General features: G+C 40.7%; 2 protein-coding genes across 6 annotated transcripts in view; one reads left to right on the forward strand and one right to left on the reverse strand.

Moving 5' to 3' along the window:
* Window positions 1–22334, reverse strand: part of LOC110830547 (spermine oxidase) — a 241955-nt gene that overhangs the window by 161828 nt on the left and 57793 nt on the right. The window lies entirely within an intron of this gene.
* Window positions 1–22334, forward strand: part of sr (zinc finger domain-containing protein striped) — a 150678-nt gene that overhangs the window by 124520 nt on the left and 3824 nt on the right. For all 4 annotated transcript variants that reach the window (XM_087344935.1, XM_087344937.1, XM_087344933.1 and 1 more), the window contains one exon: window positions 4735–5196. In XM_087344935.1, the coding sequence (XP_087201061.1) occupies window positions 4803–5196 (394 nt within the window). In that variant the 5' untranslated portion in view covers window positions 4735–4802. The remainder of the gene's footprint in view (window positions 1–4734; window positions 5197–22334) is intronic.

Genomic DNA, 22334 nt, shown 5'->3' on the forward strand with positions numbered 1-22334 from the left:
ACCATATATAGCCTTACATAATACAGAGGGGACAGTACTGCTTTACACCATGTAAGTTATATCCATCTGTAACCACACCAACGCTTCTTTGAGACGTCACTTACTGGCTACACCCATAGAACCGGTTTCATTGCTCGCTCAGTGTAAGACGCTCAGGTTTTATACCCCTCTAACACTTACATTAAACGACTGGTGTGAAGAAATGTAACACGCAGGTATACACAGGAATCTTAACAGTCTCGAGAAACATTCAATTGATCCGTTTTATTCACATATCAGAGGAAATAGCAATGAATATAGTACAGGTTTACAGGCTATATGTAACAACAAACATTATGAAACAGAGTCCATGAGAAGTTGATAACACGCTCAGCTAGTCTAAAAATTACCCATTCTTTATGGAACCCCGGATGATCGTTACCGTATTCACAAAATTTCGACACTGGAACCTATCCTGAGTGATATGAATCCAGTCTAAATCGTACAAAAACAAACAAGACAAACAACACGAGATAAAATTATACTACGCTGGGGTTGCGAAAATAATATGGTAAAAAATCAAACAGATATTACATAATGAATCAAATACGCACCAGCTGATAATTTATTACACTTCAGATAACATTCCGGACAGAATGTAATATGTAGTGGGCATTGACTCGCTGATACGAGAGAAAGCATTCGTTTCGTAACTAAATACTCCGACGTATGGGATAATCTAACCGTTTCTACAGAACACAGTTCAGTGCCTGGGCGATACCTTGAGTACCGCATCGATAGAGTACCTTCGTCCTTCTAGGGCCTTTACGCCGTGTAGGCTACCGAAATCAATGCGCGCATTGAAAGTTAGGCCCTTCAAGTACGTCATTAAACATTCTAACGCAAACTTAAAATTGTGCACGTCTCTCCCCTTGATACATGCAAATTCACTTCACACAAAGTCGTATAAAATTCTCTTTAGCGTAGAGAAATGTGAAGTTTCGATTTAGATCAAAACTCACAGCTACAACAAGCTATTAAAGGAATTTCACAAATTATGAGGTTATAATGGGTTCATTACAAAATGTGAGTAGAATCATTTTTACTGTATCCTGTGTATTGGATTTTGTACCCCACAAGTTATACATTGAGCGTACAACAGAGAGACAGTCTGGATTTCACTGGAATTGATTTACAGCAGAAAATAATTCATGTCTGCAAAAGGATATGTTTATCTTTCATTATAACTAAATTGCCAATCGTATCATACCATTTCGTCTACGTTTACGTAAGTCCTTTTCGTCGGTCGAAATGCTACCGTTCTGTTCCTCCATTCCACTGAATAATTCAAACGAAGCTTTGTGGCATGTTACAAAACATGTCCCTTCGGTACGTCATAAAACCTAAATGCTGACTCAATGCGCCAGGTGGAAAACTCAAGTTAAGAAAGAGGCATTGTCTCGCACAAATCAGCACTGTGTACCAACGTCAGATACGTATATCAAGTCTGTCTAAGGTGACGTTACCCTGAACGTGAACACATCAGAGCCTACCCTAGCGTTCGATGCCTTTTGCATAGCATTTTCCCCGTTTCGAATTTAGCCTTTGAACCGAGAATTCAGTCCGTACCTCAAAGAAAACACGACAACTGGTTTATGCTGTTTTGGAAAATAACTACTTATTCTGAGAATCATAGAAAACCCATGAATAAACAGACTTGGTGATTGTAAAAGAGCGCTAAGGATGTGTATGGAGAGCCACTGAACCATGCTTTTTTGAAAATGTTCGCCAGGAAAACGCGGTTAACATGAACGCTCGTCTCCTACTGTAACTGTAATACGCGTTGTAAGTTCCAAATGTCAGCTCTTTGATTACGTACGATGTAAGGCAATGCAACTATAAGAAAAGTTCACTGAACATCCCCTAGATGGCATCAGAGAAGCGCAAAAGCTTGTAGAACCTTGACAGTGGCGCCCGAAGGACCTCGACATTGGGGTGTGTGGTAGAGGTGAAGCAAAGGGGTGTGTGCAAGGGTCTGCGCAGGGTCAGACAGAGAACAGAAAGAGAGAGGACACATACATGAAAGGAGAGAGTCGAGCGAATATCATGAATGAACGTATGACGTCATCATAACGTAATGGAGGGCGAGGGAACGGATTTAGAAGGGGGTTGAAAAACTTGCGCAGAGAGATGTTGATTCCACGTCGCAATCTTCGCACGCTCCCTCCCTGCCTCCAACCCCCTCAGTCGTCTGCCTCTTCCCTCATGCAGTCTGTTATCAGCTGTACCTGTGTGACGCAAAATGTCGGTAAAGAGGGAGGGAGGGAGGGAATTCTTCTCCTCTACAGATCTAAATGCAGAGGAAAAGATGAAACCGACGATTTCTGACGATAAGACATCTTCACTTTATGGGGGAAAATCAAATTTGGTTTCCGGTAATGCACTTGTAACAGTAAGCCCTGTGGGTCGTAGTTTTTATTCGTTTTTTCAGTAAAATTTATTCAATTCAATAACGCATTAAAGAAAACATTATTGCTGGGGGAGAGGTCAAAATGTCATAGCGATAATGAGAGTGTCGCGTCTTGAAGGAAAAATTATGTTTAGATAATAGAAAATATATTTTAGCCTTGTGACGTTCAGTTCATGAGACCAAGACTCGAAAACTTTTTCAAGTTGTACCGCCGAAACATGAGGACACGACATTTGCAAATGGGGCCCCTTGAGTAATCATACTAAAACAAATAAAGAAGTCCAACTGTTCATTTAAAATCAAATGGTTTCGTGCACCTATCGTTCTCTCAGTGAGAGTTAAGTATTTGTAACAACAGGTATATTGAAACAAATGTTATCTAGAATGACAAAATTTCAAAGAACTAAAGTTAGAACAGTGACTTTTGATAACAGTAAGAAGATCCCTTTTATCTAGATAAGATAACATCAAAGATTTGGATATCAGTTTGGCATATTCAAAATATCAGTCTGTGGGAATGTGTATGATAAAATTAACTTTTCCCGCGTGTCAGGTTTTGAACTTCTCAGTGTCGCCACATGAATAGAAGTGTGACATGTAGGAAAGCGTTGGGTAGTTTCAGTAAAAATTAGGTTCCATGAATTGTTTTCCTAGATGGGAAGCATATATTTACTGTGATTTTCTCGCATGATGGCTTCCTTCTAACAAAACGCCAGAACTCAGACCACTGTCGGATGTCATCATCTCCCACGTAAACCCAAAGGCTGTTCAAAATTAGAACGAATGTGTCTATCTTTACACTTCTCTTGATTCCATTTATACCAAGATACGTAGACATCGAACTTGGCCACATTCCCAGACTTTTTCTCTCTTCCTAACTTCAATTCTTCGGTGATGTAGTCATAGCCCTGGTTCTGGCATTCAGTTGGCAGCTCCCAAAGTCAATGTTTCTGCAGAGCGATGTTTTGGTTACATAACGCTACGTCACAGATTAGCTGGTGCTTTATTTGAGGCCTGACTCACGCCTCTGTCTGGCTAGCTAGTCGCCCTTCAAAAATGGCAAAGTAAGAGCAGATATTGGCATTTCTTCAGAATCTCTCAAGTTGCCATGCTCACGAGAATTGTTTACATGTCGCTTTATTAAACACGGGATAACATAAGCTTGCAACAGACAACTGCGTCTTTCGGGGTGATTATAATAACTACAGAATAAAACGGTGCAACAGAAAACAAAGTACTTCGTCATAATTTTTTTTAAAAGTTGGCGGTACTGAATGACGACGGAACCGCCCGATCTTGCCCGGAGTTAGGCATTCCTGTCATTTGTGACGTCACATGTGTTTAACGTTCGGCAAACTTCGGTTTCCTCCGATTCCCATATAAGGTAAACTGTAGACTACACTTGTTTTCCAACGGCTGTTTTTAGGTGTCATATTCGATTTTTATGCCAAAATTGAGTACTGTCAAGTACAGACTGACATCGCGGCTGCATATGTGAAGGGATATTGTATTACGGTTTGTAAATCAATGACGGAAAATATCCACCTACCGTTACGTCCCTTTCAATAAGGCCGAGATTCGCTTGCAGCAGCTCGTGTCCTAGCCGTGTTCTATATGCAGTCTGTTACGTCATTTTGACGTCATAATTACGCTTCGGGAGGGTGGGGATGCCATGCGGAGAGTGAGAAGGAGAGAGTTTGGCGGGGGGGCGCCCACTTCTGATTGGTCAACACTTGCCAGTACATACCAAATTTGGGGCAACCGTTCATTCATAAAAGTGATGAGTGTAGCGCGCCGCGCGCAGTTTGCGAGAAGCCACGCAGGCGATAGGACGTGTGCGTAGGGTGGGGGCATTGTCACCCGTCAACCGTGGCGGACAGCTGTTAGTACAATTATTCCCGTACTGTGTGTGTGCATCTGAAATCTGTCAAAACTGACGGCCACAGGGTGCGTGTTTTGGTTCCCCCTTCTCCCTACACCCACATCCTGGACCCGTCACATCTTCACCTCCTCTTCCCCCCCGTTGTTACTCGCCACTAGCAACACAACGAGTACAGGAGATGAAGACCAAGTAACAGATACCCCCCCTCCACTGCCTCTGCTCGAGCCGTTGCTACAGTTCCAACATTCGCCACCTGCAGACTCCACTACGCAAACTGAAGACGACAGCCCCGGATTAGCCGGTGTTGATATCGCCCAATACGAGGGCGTTCCTATCAAAGTAGAACCCGGTTCTACCAGTAGCAACCCCTGCGAAGCTGACAGTTCTTGTTCTGGTCCTTCAGGCGCTACTTCCGGTGGTTTGGCCGTGGCTTCAACAGCAGGTCCCTTGTCCATTCCTCCTGCTTCGACCATGATCATGGACGGATTGGACACTCTGACCCCAGGCCAGACGCATCACCATCACCATCATCCGACACCCGCACCCACAGCGGCAGCGTTCTTCGTCACTGAGGCAGCAGTTGCAGCCGCCGCAGCCCATCACATCAACGTCTTAAGTTTCGAGTACAAAGAGTCGTCAGCCTTTGGGGTTTCCGGCGGCGAAACAGGAGGTGATCAGGGTGACAGGAGACCCGGTAGTGGAGGCTCCGCGTCTGCGGGTGCGGCGGCCACTACTGCCAGAGGCGAAGACGAAGCCGCCGCCCCCGAAACTCAACCTGGTGATCTCAACACCCCCGTTACTACGTCTGGAGACATCCCGTCCTTCTTTGGGCCATCCACTGTCGTCGAGCCTCCGCCAATCACAGGTAAGACACACGTTTTCTATCGCCTCATGTGTCAACTTGTCTGTGGTGCTGCTGCTAAGACTTGCCTGAATTTGGCAATTCATCACGGAAGCTTTTAAGTGACATTAAGGAAGGAAGGAAGGACGAAGTATTCAAATAAATTACATCAGTTTGACTTATCTGATTTTAAACTGGTCGTGAGAAACGGATGTTTTCGAATGTACTTGTACTTGAAAGTTGACACGTGAAGCAAACAAAACTCTTTATACTTATGTGGGAAGTGATACGTAAATGATCGTATCCTTTAAAAACCGACGAGGAGATAAACGGAAATAAATTTAAAAAGAAATGTGCCTATGTGAATTCTATCGTCCGTTTCTGTCCGTCTTGATACTCCGCTAAAAGAGAAACTGATACAGCTTTATTTTATTTTAATCTGTTGCCAGTAGTTTCTCAGCCTCGGTTGTCACTACGAAGAATAAACACTAAAATGTTTTATTGCCGTCGGTGACATCATAGCAACATTACGCCATGCTGACCAGCGCATCGTAGCGCGGTATCGTAACGAGTGAGCCAAGCCGTGTAGGCAATGTTCGTTGCGCACGCTCGCCGCGTTCGGGTTTGCCCGACTAGCGCACGAAGCATGCCGACCTGCTCCATCTAACATTATTTCGTTTGGGCTTTCGAAATTAATCGATAAAAATGACGCCCTTGAACTTTGTCTCTCATAAAGCAAACAAATTTTGATTCCATGAAAACAAAAGACCGGTTTTTCGTTTTTTTTTTGTCTCTTAATACGATGATGCATGGAGATACAGCAAAATTTTGAAATAATTTACAGACGATTTCATAAGTAACATTTCAAAATGTTAATTGAATGGATGAATAGATAAAGAAACTACAAAGAGAAATAGTGTCGAAGAGGCCTAGCTGTGCAAGATGCGACCGTCAAACAATAGGTTGTTAAAGTAATTAAATATTAATTAAATCAATAAAAATTAAACATAACAGATTAATCATTTTTAAATTTTGTGGGAGGTATAGATAGCAATTGTCTGTCTCCCAAACTGAAAACGTCTATTCAAAGAAATGTCATATCGTGTAGAGTAATAACTTTCATTCTACAGATGTTGAAAAATAATTTAAAACATTTAGGCCTACACTGATCAATCTGACAAATACTCAACTGTGTGGCCCGACTCTCTACCGGAATATTCTACAGGCTCTCGTGTTTTAACTGCTACGAATTACTGCTCATGAATCACAGCTTCCTGGCTTACTGAAGCATATTCTACAAGTAGCCTTGTAAACATCAGTCATCATCACAGAAAAAGAAGTCGTTCATGACGACAAATTCAGATTCTGCAGCGGATATTGTGACCAAGAAAATATTTTTGAAACTAGAAGTTTTTCTCACTCGTAGTTCGTATGAAATGAAATTATTCAGTTCAATAAGAATTCTCGGAATAAACGCTGACACACAACTTTCCAGGATCTAAATTAAGTCATCTGAGCTTGAATCTGTCCTCAGTGTTCTAAATTTTCTGTTAATTATAAATTAATTATTAATAATGGGGAATTTTGTTCAATTCATGGAACTCTTATCGATTTTATATCGACGTATTAACGCCAATACTAATTAACTAATAAAACTTGTAATTTCATTAAAATTCCGTGTTTCATAAGAACAAACAACAGATACTGCCAAGACTTAACGTAGCCATTAATACAATCTCTTGGTGGGAACGAGACGGATGTGTCCCACATATTACAGACGCATTTCAAAAAGGGACATGTTTCTAAGAGCAACGTTTTCGTAAGCACAACGCCGGACTGGCCAACACTTAAAACACCACACACCGTATATAGCTCTCAGAATGTGCCCTATTACATATTTCATTTCAAGAACACTTCAAGGCGTGAAAGCAGCTTCAGGAACATGGTTCCCACCACGGCGATCGCCCTGAAGACCATTAGAACCTCAAAGCTCACCTTTTAACGAGATTCGTAAGATCCATCTGAGAGGTCAAAAATACGTACATTGTGCGGAGCTTTTTAACCAAAATAATGTTAATATTTCTTGTTTCCCACATGCGTACTGCACTTGTTTCGGCCCTACGCGATGTAGCCGCTGACTGTAGAATCCCGGTGTTTCATAATACCTTCACGTTATCGTAACACGAAGGTCAGTGGTTGTATATTATCACATTCAAGGTGTGTGAAAGGGTCGTGTTTACATACACCCACTTTCCAAAGGATCGACAAAACAACAGGGAGAGAGAGAGAGAGGGTCATGGCGATCCCCGTCCACACACACACGCCCTCTCTCTCTCCTCTCGTCGCTTCGGCGTAATGACATTACCGAATGCGACAGCGGAGGAGGCTCGAACTGTCGTGCGCTGCCTCGTGTTTGTAAATTGCTGATGCAACCGAAGGCGGGGGATCCCCCCCCGACCGCGCATATCTAAAACGGGGCACGTCCCCTTAAAGAGTTTGTAAATTATGCACAAAAATCTCAGAAAAGACATAATTGCTCATACAATGTTTTGTTACAATATCAAAATTCCCTTGTCAATCTGAATAATTTATTACGAATGAAATTAATTAAAATGTAAAAGGAAAGTAACTGTTTTCATTACAAAAGGACTGCAAGAGAGGGTACGGATATGAGAGGATGCCGGCATATAGAGAAAAAAAATCATATCCGCCACGCTTGTAAGAGTTTCCTTGTTTTGTATCGTAAAGTGGGTGGATATTTTCGCCATTATAGACTCTACTCACTTCCAACTTGCACCGAATACGAAGCAAATTCTTCCTAAACGTAGTGACGTCGTCAGAGGCCCACTGTTTCCGTATTTCCTGGAATGCCCTGATATTCTATAAAAAAAAGCGACTGAGAAATCAAAATAATCATTGAACCAATGAAATGAAACTGGCAGAAGAATATTATTTCCTGTTCAAATGTCCACCTGACGAATAATTCTTTTGAAACAGCCGTCCTTTTTAGAATTCATACTGCCTTTTAAACTACGTAATTAGACATACTTGTGGTTCTCACGGATGAAGGTGTCCATTTTGTCTCCATGGCTACAGCCCTGAAGATGGAAGCAGTGTGTTATTCCGAAACGTTGGTACCTACTGATAAGTCCACGTGGCGTCACGATTAGCATCCAGTTATTACTCTTTTTCTGTTGGATGTGGATATTTGAGATCAGAAAGCTAAGAGAATGTTTGGACTTAAGAAAGACCAAGCGACAAAGGCTGGAAACATCTGCATGATGAAGATCTTCATTATTTGTACCCTTCGCCGTACATTATTGGGACGATCACATTTAGGAGGGCGGATGGTGCATATAGCACGCATGAGACAGAAATGCAAACATAATTTAAGTAGTAAAGCTCTGTCTTGGAAAACCAGTGCGTAGACGGGAGGATAATATTAAAATTTATTTTAAAACAAATAGGATACGAAGGTGTAAATTTAATTAATCTGGCTCAGAATTCAGAGTATCCCTTTGCTCTTACGAATTCTGTAACAGACTTCCTGGTTCCATTGAAGTGTTCTTTCATAATTAACTAAACGAATATTAGCTTCTCGATAAGAACTCTGTTCCGTGAACTTAGTTTGATATAAGTGCACAAAATGGCACTAGTTTCGTTCACAAAATACATGTTCGTTGAAAATTAAAAATTACGAAGGTGGATTTGTCGCAGTAACATTACTGTTTTCAGATTTCTCTCTGTCCTATCGAATGGTCCGAAAGTTATCTGGGGACATGAAGTCTATCTCAGCCAACAAAGTAACCATGGGTCAAAGTCCTTTTCATAAGCTCGTTAAGAAATACCCACCTTTCTATTACACCCCAAAGGCTCTTTGCCATGTTCACAAGAGGCACTGATATCTGTCATGAGATTGAGAATCCAATACACACCCTCCGAACTATTTTCCTAAGGCCATTTTAATATCAGCCGTCCAATACGCCATATTTCGTTACAAAACAGAAAAGTGGGTTTAAACATTGTACTCCTTACCTCTTGACGACAGCAGTACTCCGATACCCCCCCCCCCTCCATTCCTCCTGCCGCAAGTTCTGTGCTTCGTACTATCCACAATGAAAGGGAAATCCGTTTAATCTTCCCCTGGAATACGACACAAGGAAGATAGCAAAATTATGCGTTATCGCTCGATGACGTCGTCGTGATGGTCTGAGTACAACGATATCAGCTTGAGTGCACTGTGACGTACCTGACTTCCACAGGACCTACCTCGTACTTTTTGGCTTCCTTAGACCAGTGGTATTAAACCTTTTTTGTTCGCGTACCCCCAGATATAATTTCTCTTCAACTTTGTACCCCCAAAGTTGTTGGTGTATAATTCAAGTTATACATAGTATATAATCTACATCTAAAATAAATTAAATAAATTGCATTACTGATTATTCAGTGTTTATCATAATTTTTTTTTAAATTTCACGTACCCCCGGGGGTACGCGTACCCCAGGTTTAATACCACTACCTTAGATCATCCACCTGACGACAAGCAAAAATGTTCAGCAGGAACACACCTGAAAGCATCATAGCTTTCACTTCGACAAAAATTTGCGATGAGGATGACTCCGTTACTCTGTAGGAACAAACAAAACATATTCCTAGTAATAGGTCTACGTCTATCGCGTTCTTTTTTTATATCGGGAATGAACACCTCGAGAAGACAGCTGGCTTCTGGGTTGTAAGAAAGAACCCATGAAAATTTTACATAACCCAGGAAGAAGTAGGTTACAATAGCTGGAATACCGTCAAATAATTAAGATACGGAATAGAGCGACATTATTGGCTTAACCGGTTCTTTAATATTAATACTGAAAAAAAACATAAATTTAATTATCACTGTGGCAACACTGATCATATTGATAATATATCTAAATGTACGTGCGTAGAAACTGCATTCATTCAACGCTGATATTATTACAGCATTTGGGTTAAGACATCGATCTCCGTAGTCGAATATTAACGTCGAACGAAAGTAAACGATGAATTACTGGCCGGTAACTCTGGGGCTTAGTCTAACCTTAAAAAAAAGGCCAAAATTTATCGTGAAACTGCTTGCATCACAGCTGTGCTTATGCATACGTCACTTAATATGACGAAACGTTCAGTTGAATAATCGAATTCTCCCGACTTACAATTAACACTCCCGAGTTAATTCAATTGTCGGAACGTTTCCCGGTAGGAGAGAGTCACGTTATTTGCGTCCAGTCCGTACTCTGTTTCTGCACTTTGCAGCTTATTTCGCTCTAAAGCAAATACAGAACTCTGTTGACTCGACACACTAATGCCGTCTTTTATTTACCCATATAATCTTCCTTGTAGGTATATATAGCACAATATTTATATCTTCAATATGTGTAATGATGAAACAAATGCGAATTTAACTGTATATAAAGTTTATGTTGGTACTCCCGTTTGCAACCATTTATCATAGGTCTATAGGTATTAACATTATTATGTTCGTGTGTCTGCCACACAAAATATAATCACAAACATGTTATGTACATTATAGGTCAATGGTAAGTATGTATACCATCTGCGTTTAGGTCGGTATCTCTGCATGCCGTTCGCGAAGTCTGTTTTTCATTCTGTCAAGCTGTCGTTTGTCCTTCAAGGGTTCAAAACGCGACTCTCGTAAAGGCAGAGTGGCCGTCAAACATTGTGTCGTGCTGACAAATATGAGACTTAAAAAATCAGGTATGAGCCGGGATTGCTCAGTTAGTATAGTGACTAGCTACGGGCTGGACGACCGGGGTTCGATCCCCGACGGGGGCAGAGGATTGTTCCTCTAGCCTCTGCGTCTAGACCGGCTCTGGGGCCCACCCAGCCTCCTGTCCAATGGGTACCGGGGTCCTTTCCCGGGGGTAAAGCCGGCCGGGGCGTGATGCTGACCACTCACCCCCATCTAGTGCCGAGGTCAAGGAAGAGAGGAGCTATACCTCCTCTCACCCCAAGCGCCTACATGGCGTATAGTGGGACAAACTTTAAAACTATTAAACTAAAAATTCAAGTAGTGGCTACGATAATGGGTAATTCTGTCTACTCCTAGATTCAACCCTTTGAAATCCATGGCCTGTTAGTCTTACTTTTGATATTCTGTAAATTAAATTTATTTGGACTGAATTAGAAAAAATTAGGTCGCAACCACACCTCATACAGCGAACATAAAGGATATTTTCGTACCACATATACGCATATTTAAAGTTCATAACAGCGATAAATCCACTAGGAAAAAGTTTTTATCGTTTTTATATAATTATTTCTGGGCACGTTCGGAACCCTGAGACGCTCCTGTAAATTTCTTACGTCATTCATTCTAAAAGATCAATTATTTGGTAACTATTTAACTTATCCGCCATGAAATATGATACTGGAGAATTACGCTACCAGCATTTGTCGACATGTCAACTTTTGTTAAGATCGGACAAAAATAACGCACACTTTACATAGACCTACATGCATTGTGAGTAGTTGGGGAATCACATGTCATAATACTGGCGAAATTGTTCCTGTCTGCACATTTCCAAACCTATTTCAATATTACGTTCTTGTAACTTCAACACTGTCGAACTGAGTCCGGTAGTGGAACAGAATGTAATTTCCGTGGGTTTCTGATAGACGATTTGGCACGTTCCGGACACATCTGAACTGATCTTGGCACAAATGACTGAAGATCTGTGGAGTCCAATCCAGATTCAGTGCTAAGACAAACAAACAGACGATCACGAGGAAAACTGTGTTCTGGGTTGTAGCGCCGTGTAGTCTGATCACGAGCGTGCTATTTGTAAAACTGGTTCCCTCCGCCAGATATAAATTCTCCATTATTCCCTCAATCCTTTGAAGCACGAAGAAGAGAGAAAGTGTAGAAAGTAGAGGGAGAGTAATGAGAGAAACTACTTTTAACGGGGATGGAGGAATTTTCCGTGCTCTAAACGAAGCTCATCTGAGTAATATTTAAAAATTAAGACTCCACTCAAAGAAAACAGTACAGAGTTCAACTGCTGTTCAGGGCAAAAACAAAGAACGAAAAACAAAATCTGTTCAAGATTTCTGTCTTCTGGGTTGTTGCGCCGTGTAGTCTGGTCGATGTTTACCAACGTTTCGGAGGTCATACTGCCTCCATCATCAGGGCGATGAATATTCAAAATTTCAGTCGAAAAATTCGAAAAATTTTAGTTATCTTCGCTTTTCATGCCATTTATAACCATTTTAATGTTTTTTTAAAAAATTTTGGAAAAATTTGAAAATTTTCAAAAATTCCAAAAAAAAAATTAAAAAATGGTTATAAATGGCATGAAAAGCGAAGATAACTAAAAAATTGAATATTCATCGCCCTGATGATGGAGGCAGCAAGGACCTCTGAAACGTTGGTAAATATCTACCAGACTGCACAGCGCAACAACCCAGAAGACAGAAATCTTCATACTCACCGCTGTGATAACCTCAAATCTTACAGGTGATACATTGTTACCATTATGCTTTAACGGGTTAACTCTGAAGCAAACGAGTGTGACGTTAAACCAGACATGTCCAGGGTGACAATGAGACTGAGATGACCACCCCCAACAAGTGGCTGCTATCAGCTGAGGTGCTCCCCCCCTCCAATGGACTCTCCCGGCTAGGCAACAAGCCCGATCAATATCGGGTGTGACACGCGGTGCGCACTCTCGCTGGTCAGGACGACTGGCTGCAGTGCTGTGACGCAACAATGTCCGATTAAACTTCCCAAAATTAAGAATGCGAGCAGAATTTCACAAAATCGCTGCCATTGTTTGAACGAGTCTTGGTTAACTTTTACATTTTTCAACTATATTGGCAGTATGGCTGCCGTGAATCATAAACCGGAAAGGGTGTAGAAGGAGGCTTCAGTATTTAAAAGAAAATCCCAGGGTTTTCCAGACAGAATACGGAAAGCCACGAAAAAATCCACGCAGGAAGGACAAGGGAGAAATTTGAACCCGGAACACGACGCAGGAATGCAAATCACAACGTCCGACCTGCTCCTTAAACAATAATTCACAAGAATAAAAGGAAATTGTATTGTTTTTTAATAATTCATTAGTACATATTAAATCTGGCAGTGCCACAGCTCAAGGTGGTTAGTCGCCGGCATTTTACCGAGGGAGCCTGGGTTCGCCCCCAGGCCAGTCCATATGGGAATTATGGTGGACAAATCCTTCGGACTTTCCCTGTCAACATCATTCCTCCGCTGCTTCATACAGACTGATGTATCATCGGGGGGGGGGGGGGGCTAAGTTCCTGAAATTACTCTTGTCCGATTGTAACAAAAAATCGATTCTGGTAATTGAGTGTTTCGTTGTAAAACAATTGTGTTTCCCGGTGGTCTTCTCTTGTTCAGTGACCTTGACATTGCGAACCGTCTCTGAACATAGACCTGGAATGAGTAATTACTTTGTAATGTCATGACATTTTTTATCAGTATTTTCTCTCTCTTTCTTAAACAATTTTTTCCCGTCCCTAGTTTAAACACTGCGATAACTTCTCCAGGAACGGTCAAGACAGGAAATGCAACAATTAAAATGGCCCCAACTTCACACTCGACTTCATAATTATGAATTCAGAATGCTTTACTGCATGGTAACTAAGCGTTGCCCTTACGTCACGTGGTTAATATTTCTTCAGCTGTCCTAAAAACTGCAATACGTATATTGCAGCTTATAAGTAGGAATAAATACTTTTCTGGAATAACGTAGCCCTTTAAAACCCAGTGGTAAGTGTACGTACCACATTCTATATCAGCCTGATGCTTTCTGAGTGTCGTATTTTTCACAGAATAAACAGCTGTTATTTCCCTAAACACCAATGACCAACTGATCTTTGTAATACACACGCGTTATTTTATTTGACGTAAGGAATGAATGTTAAAATATTATATAGACGAGCTTCTTCCTTCGGCTTAACAAGGTTAATTAGGGGAGGAGTCCCATGGTGATGATCCTCGCAGGCCTAAAGAAAGTGGTCCTCCGCTACTGCTAGTTAGCCCACCATTTATACCGGGTAAAAAACTAATCCTAAGCACGGTCGAACGTTAGTTGTAGTAAATTACTTGTTTATGACGAAAGAACAAGGAAGGAAACGGGGCATATGAAAAAAGCGCATCCTTCAAATTCTGCTTGTGTATGAATGCCGTGTACCATCAAATTTTACGCTAAAGCTTCAACAAAAATATTTATATACTTTGGTAATTGTTTTGTTGTTCTTGACGGAAACAGAACTGATACTTGGACTATACTGTTTTTGACATGTTCATCAAATTGAGTCTGCATATACTAACTACATCTAACCACGCTGGCCTTGTAATCCTGGGGTCTCGGGTTCGATTCCCGGCGGTGCCCGAATTTATAACTTGTGTTGGGCAAGGCCGTGGTCTAGGCAACACGGAGTTTTCCTCCGGGGGCTTCCCCGGTTTCTCCGTGGCATCCCAACAATTACTCCATTCACACACAGAAGAAGGCAATGGCAAACCACTTCTGGATCATCTGCCAAGAACGTATATGAACAGGTCCCAGTCCGAGAAAAGGATGAAAGGATCCTGTTCACATGGACCTGTCGTCAGACGGAACACTAAATAAATAATAAATATACTAACTACACTTGTAACAATATGCTCAGTAAGAACTAAGACATTTTGCCTAAACCCCGTTCTCTACGCGGCGAGGCTAACAAGAACAACATTAATGATGAAGCAATATGATGGTCCATTTCCATATCAAGTTTTGTGAAAATCCGTCAATTAATTCAGGAATTATTACGAGAAATCTGCACGCGGACATAAATCTACCTTTCCTTATAAAATAAATAAATGGCTCTAAAAGAAGAGGATTATGAGGTAAACATCAAAGTGAAAATTTACACGATTTGACTGGTATACACAGCTCAATATGCAGAATCGATAAACATGTCTTATCTGTTAGATAAACACAGTTAACTCTCAAGATAACTGCATTACTTGTAACCATAGGCTTATTCTGAGCAACTTCCATTAAAAGGGACAATTCTTTTGGTCTACTTAGCGGTGTGCAGTGAGACTTTCCATGAAAAAATAAAATATGAGAAAACGTCTTGTATTTTTATGAATAACAAATTCATTACCGGACATTTTTTCCCTGAAGGAACGATCAAAATTTAAAAAAAATCCTATCGATCATAAGTCTATCATGATAAACCCCTAAAATATGCACATCATAGCGGATATCTGTTAATGGACAGCATAAATGTTACAAGACAGTGATCCCTATGTCAGAAGACATCAATATGTAACCTACAAACTTAGTTTCTAAAATCATATTCACATCCTTACATGTCCACAAGAAGAAGACTGTATGATCGAAACATGTAAGAATTTGTACATAATTTCTTTGACATTAAGTTCTATTTTAGGTATGAAAAATGAATACGTCCTGACATCCTTAAACTTTAAATACGTTTTCGTAACTGGCATTTAAAATATTCACTTTATCTACCTATGAAGGCTGATTTTGCTTTCGCTTGCATTAAATAGAAATTATATCCCAATTCACATGATACGTTTGTAAGAATATAAGACTTACCACAAAACGTTATCAAGTACAGCTATCAATAAACAACAGTTGGAAGTAAAATTATAATGTTGTACGTGTCGGCCATTATTTCCTAGATATCGTTTAAAACAAACGTCCTAATTTTCTGCTTATTGATTTAATTCATATTAATTTACCTTCGAATAAATGGTATTATCACACAAATTCTTTACGTATTTTTTTTGCGAGCGAAATTATTTCCCAGTACCCTAAGCCACCCTGCAAACAGGTGTCCTTTTAGGTGACGGGCGAAGCCACATTTTGATGCGATGCCTGCGTTCGATTTTTGATGACAAACCCCTTTGCAGGAAACTCGATAAATATCACAGCTTACTATTCCCTTGACTGGAGATGTACATCACGCCACTGATTGGCGCCCATGGTCTGGAGCATTAGGTGCATCGCGCCGAGACGTTTACATCGATTACTGACAGTCAGTGGCGTTCACTGCTATCACATAGCTGCTGTCCCAAAATTTAAGTATTTAAAAAAATAACTATTAGAAATTCGTGTAAATAATACGGCCAACAAACCACTACGTCACAACCTCTGTTTAACTGCAGTTCATATGTAGGCCTGTAGTTTACGGCTAACACGGTTTATAAGTTTCCCGTTCGGCGGAAAATATGTTCATTAGTTGCAAGACCCACCATTCCATGTGCATTAAATTAAAATAACGCTTGCTAAAATTTGAAATTTGGCATAAATTAAGCCGCGAATCTGCAGCGGCCCACGGCCCACGAGTTGATAATCACTACCGTAAATTATGTAATTTCTGGCAGCTATGTATGTGAAATAAAATGTTGGTACCGGTATTAAGAACGATGTTTGCTTATTCAAAACACAAAAATTTTGTTCTGATACTGAAGCTGACAGCGTCCACTAGAAACTGCAACCATAATGCGGTGCACAACTGTCATTTGTTCTTGCTGCTTCGACATGTACGAGGTGCGATCAGAAAGTTTCCAGACTGCGCCTATAAAAACCCGTACACTTATCTCAGGTATTAAATTCATCCATCACCCTCGAAGTAGTTCCCCTGGGAGTGAACACAACGATCCCAGCGCCGCTGCCAAGCCTGGAAGCATCCCTGGAAATCTTTCTTTGTCAGCCTGTCAAGCACCATCTGCGATTCTGCCTGAATCTCTTCTATCGTCTCAAATCTCCTTCCCTTTAGCTGAATTTTCATCTTTGGGAAGAGGAAGAAGTCACACGGAGCTTAGAAAGGAAGTTGGGGTCGGTTCTTGCAAGATCTTTGAGCTCCTGACAAACGAGAAGTCGATTCTGCTTCTGGTCCTCAGACAGGATGCGTCGCATGTGGAGTTCTTCCTTTAGAATCAGCTGACAGGTCCCATAGCCTATCCCAACAATGTCGCACAAGTCGTTGATGGTACGACGTCGATCTTCGTGAATGGCCTGCCGAATCTTCGTAAAATTTTCGGGCGTTGTGCTCGAAGATGGTCGTCCAGAACGCTCGTCATCATCGACAGAGGTTCGGCCATTTTTAAAACGTGAATGCCACACAAACGTTTGTGCACGACCCATTGCGGACTCCCCAAATGCTTGCTTTAGCATTTCATAGGTTTCCGTAGCCGTTTTGGCGAGTCTTTGGCAAAATTTGATGCACACGCCATTCCGCAATCGCAGGAGGGTCGGTGTAATGCACTACCAAAACGCCCGTAACTAAGAAACAAATGCTAATTCGATGATGCCGGCTGGCACACTGATTCACTATGAATGTAGGCCGCACCCCCTAATATCAGAAGCTCGTACTACATCCGGTTCGCCCGCTATTGACACAGTCTTGAAACTTTCTGATCGCACCTCGTACATATGACGCTTTGGCATGATAAGAACACCGGGCGTATCAGGAGGCAGTTAGATTGACATTTGTGTCAACTGAAGTGAACCACATTGACTTAGCTGAGTTCCGTTACAAGTTCGATTGGCTTCCTTTGCTCACGCGAAGGAAGTAAGAGTAGTTAATTCTTAAAGTTTCCATAGCAGGAATATTCGAACATTCTCGTAATCCTTGAACTCATGAATACTCTCAGTATACCGTCTTTTCTTCAGCCAGAAATAACAGTTATTCAGTTCTTAAAATGCCCATACGACTCAAAGACGTGCTTCAAATTTCTGTAATTAAATACTAATTTCTTAAGAGTCTGTATCTATTTTAAGATATGTAGTGTGTCTGCATTCATCTGTAATGACCAAGGAAGATCCCGAAAGTACAATTCATAACAGCCTGCACAGATTTACTACTAGAATAGGAACTTTTAATATGTGCCTACTGACAGGAAATTATACTTCATAAACGTGTTAAGTTAGGTCTTGTTTGGATCAAATACACTCAGTTCGTGACGTGCCCGGTATATAGAGCATAATACAATTACAGTTCAAGGGCGGATATTACAACTACAGCGGGGGAAAGGACATGAAAATAAACAAAATAAATACGAACAAAATCGGTATTACGTATGAATATCCAGGAAACAGTTGCATGGTTGTGAGGGATCCGTGAATCTATTAGACGAGCGAGATTACGTTCTTGATAGCGGTCCATTTTCAATGATTACTTGACGAAGCTGGGCTCGTTAGTTTGTTAATAACGACTAACTCCCACGCCCTATAGTTGCCAATTTTTATCATCACCACAATAATCATGGTAGACGAACAGAACTTCTTACAAAATCCTACAATAAATCACATGTAAGTCCTAAGAATTACAAAAAATATTTTTGTCAGAGTTAAATTTTGATTACATTTTAGTCGAAAACATGAGGAGGTAAGACTTAGGCGAGGGGATAATATTAAAATGAATATGGATCGTGGAGTAACGGCGTATGAAGACGTGGATTGGATTCATGTGACCCAAGATAGTGACAAGTGGAGAACTCTCGTAAACACGAAATGTATCTCAAATCTAAAACTTCTTGACGATGGTGAAGAGTCAGTTGAATAAAAATTTACTTGGATATTATCCATCGTCTAGTAATAAAACGTAAAACGACGTTTCGGAGATGGGGCTCTATCTCCGTCTTCAGGTTCCTACTCAGTTGGGCCCACTAGATAGAGCTAATCCCTATCTCCGGACAAATTAAAAAGTGAAAGTCCCAGAATAAAAAGGCATAACCACACCATCCATCCGTGGGACGTAAAAGAATAAATAGTAGAAATCAAAATTCATTAAACACGATAAAGCCAAGAAAACAAAAACTCACAAAAGGTGGGAATAAATACACATGAATATTAACTTGAAAAAAGAAAGAAAAAAACATCCGGCCTTCTCCTGACAGAACGCCTCTGGGTACGGCGGTTATCCCATATGTCAAAGGTGTCTCTGAAAAATTTAGAAGAATTGGGAACCGATACAACATCAGGACAATCTTTAAAACCGGACACACTCTCCGTGGTTTATTGAGTTCCATGAGACCAAAAACAGCCGAGAGACAGACTAGGCAGTGTGTGTATGGAATACCATGTGATTGCGGTACATGGTATATCGGCGAAACCAGCAGACCTCTGGAGGTACGCTTAAAAGAACACAAATATAATTTCAGACAGGGCTGCTGGAGAAATCCAGATTGGCCCAACATGCATACGAAGAAGATCATCATGTCTGTTGGGATGGAACCAGAGTATTATTAACTGAACCCAATACCATCTACAGAAAATACAAGGAGGCGGCACACATGGCACTACTCGCCAATCCTATCAGCCAGCCTAGTTTAGATTTATCTCCTATTTGGATACCTGTCATCTCTCAAGAAATCCAAGGTGGGCATCGAGTTTCAAGTTAATATTCATGTGTATTTTTTCCCACCTTTTGTGAGTTTTTGTTTTTTGGCTTTATCGTGTTTATGAATTTTGATTTTACATACTATTCTTTTACGTCCCACGGATGGATGGTGTGGTTATGCCTTTTTATTCTGGGACTTTCACTTTTTAATTTGTCCGGAGATAGGGATTAGCTCTATCTAGTGGGCCCAACTGAGTAGGAACCTGAAGACGGAGATAGAGCCCTATCTCCGAAACGTCGTTTTACGTTTTTTACGTTTTATTACTAGACGATGGATAATATCCAAGTAAATTTTTATTCAATTGACGACTTCAATGAAAGTCTGGACATTTGTTCACTAGTTCAGCAGTATTTTGTCTAATCGTCAAAGTTCTGTCGTATGTACAATAGTGCAAAACAAGGGCATTATTCCTACTAAATTTGGAGCCATTTCGAAACCAGGACCACAGATTAGTAGGTTGTATGTGCGCCAGAGTCGGTCTGGACGCGGTGAGAAACGAAGTCCCTCCTGAGAAGCGAACCCAGGTCGTGCAATCCGCAGCCTAGTCACGAGTACCGACTGACGTGGCATTATAATTATGTTCTCGAAGAATATTCCTCAAGAACAGGTGGCAGAGTAAACGAGGTAATTCGTATTCGGTGTTTCTCCCTAAAATATGCATTTATTAACTTTCGTGTACAAACGGTAACGCCATTCGTTTGTCTTCTTTTATGGGTTTATCGTTACAAAGATATGCTCTGACGTCACAGAATAAAGATAAATGTTGGCCATTACAAGACAGAGAAGCTATTTTAAGTTGTTTTTCACCTTCTGTACTCAGAGTTTATGTGAATCATCACAGAAGAATGCAAATTGTAAGCATGACGATTTAATCAGAATGGAAAAGACTTGAGGTGATGAACATGTTTTTCACTTGTTTTGGACATTTCTGTAAATATGATATGATGTAATTTTGCTGTTTCATCAGTGCAGTTGCTTGAAGCTTCAAACGTACCCTACCCTCTTATGAAGTTAGTAATTACAGGTGAATAATTCATGTAGCCTGTTCACTGTCTTCTAAATCATCACCAGGTCTTGGAAGTGCGTGATTATTTTTAACATCCGATGCCACCATATTCAGATATACCCAACTGACGGTCGTCGTGACGATTGGAAAATTAGGAGCTGATGACTGAAAGGTCGGACTGTGAAAAAAAATCATTGCTCCCTCAGCAATATTATTGTGCTTTTGAATTACCTTTTTAAAACTATAGGATGCTTCGTTTTTGTAGTGACTTTAGGCACACTGAGTGTGTGAAATGACGGTAAGTCAGTTTTGCACTAAACAGCACGAGTCGAAGTGTATTTACGTATATTAAAAAATATTAGCCTTTGAGATTTTGTACATGTAATTGATTTTGCTGTTCATTTACAGAAGATACGAAACTATTGTATCACAACAATTCGCGCTGTAGATATCGTAGCAAAGATGCACGAGAATAAAATCCTAGCCATGCATCACATCCAAAAGTTTCGATTGGAAGTCGCCCATTTCTCTGGTATCCGTATTTAATGTCCTATCCTGTGAGAATATAATTTAAGTTCTATACGCTTAATGTAAAACGGAGGTTAAATTAAACACATACGAATCAAAATTAAATTCGCCAGACAATTTTTTTATGTAGACTTCCGATATCAAATTTAATGTATCGCCCTGATGACGGAGGCAGTATGACCTCTGAAACGTTGGTAAACATCGACTACACAGCGCAACAACCCTGGAGACAGAAATCGTCATCAAATTTAATCTAAATCGGTTCAGTAGGGCTCATTATTATTAAACATATATATACAGGGTGGGTGGGAAGTAAGTAGACATTAAATAATCGATATGCATTGGAAATATAGAGGTTATAACCATTTCTCAATGTCTACTTACTTCCCACCCAGCCTGTAGATTAACTTCCTTTAATATGTTAATCTACGTCCCATGCAAGAGTCACTACGTAAAGCCAAACAGGCAGAGGAAGGTCCGTGGTCTTCGTGTACAGCGAAATCCTCCAACGCCTTTTGGTCGTTCTATCTCTGGAAGGTTACAACCACAGTCTGTTATGGGAGAAGCTGGCATGGCCCCTCGTGGTACGCACACACCGGCTGGCACGGAAACTGGGTTTTCCGGTTTCGTCTGTCGTCGTGACACTGCAGGGAGTCCCAGCGTGCAGATCTGGGCCAACTCAGCGCAAGAAATGTTTTGGGATTGTCATCCTACAAGAACCCTGCATTATCGCAAGCTTTGGAAGACAAAACGTCAGATTTGCAGCTTTGTAAGGCAATAGGAGAATAATACTGACACGAGACAAGAGCTATGCCGAGGTTTTTAAAGAAATTATTTTTTGATTTGGGTGCAAGGTTGAGAGTTTTCAATTTTCTAGCGAAAGCAGACAGAACTATCCAATGTTATTCAATCGGATAATGTAAAGGCGAGATAGCGATTATTAGGTGCTTAATTTTAGTACGCTATTATAATATCATGTATTTATATTATATAGAAACTGGATTTGTTTATTCAATTTTCGGCGCTAACCGTTAATTTTAATTTTAACTGGCGTTCCGAAATCCAAGGCTTCAGCTGCTAGTACGAAACGTGGTCCTTCAATTTAATGTCCTCATAGTTCGTATGTGTAAAGCAAGATTTCTTTTCTTTCTAACTGAATTTTATTTTAAGTAAAAACAGCGCGCTTCGGAAGAA

The sequence above is a fragment of the Zootermopsis nevadensis genome, unplaced genomic scaffold (assembly GCF_977971745.1).
Source record: "Zootermopsis nevadensis isolate Lab colony 2312 unplaced genomic scaffold, Znev_1.0 Znev_ptg000001l, whole genome shotgun sequence".
Classification (NCBI taxonomy): Eukaryota; Metazoa; Arthropoda; class Insecta; order Blattodea; family Termopsidae; genus Zootermopsis; species Zootermopsis nevadensis.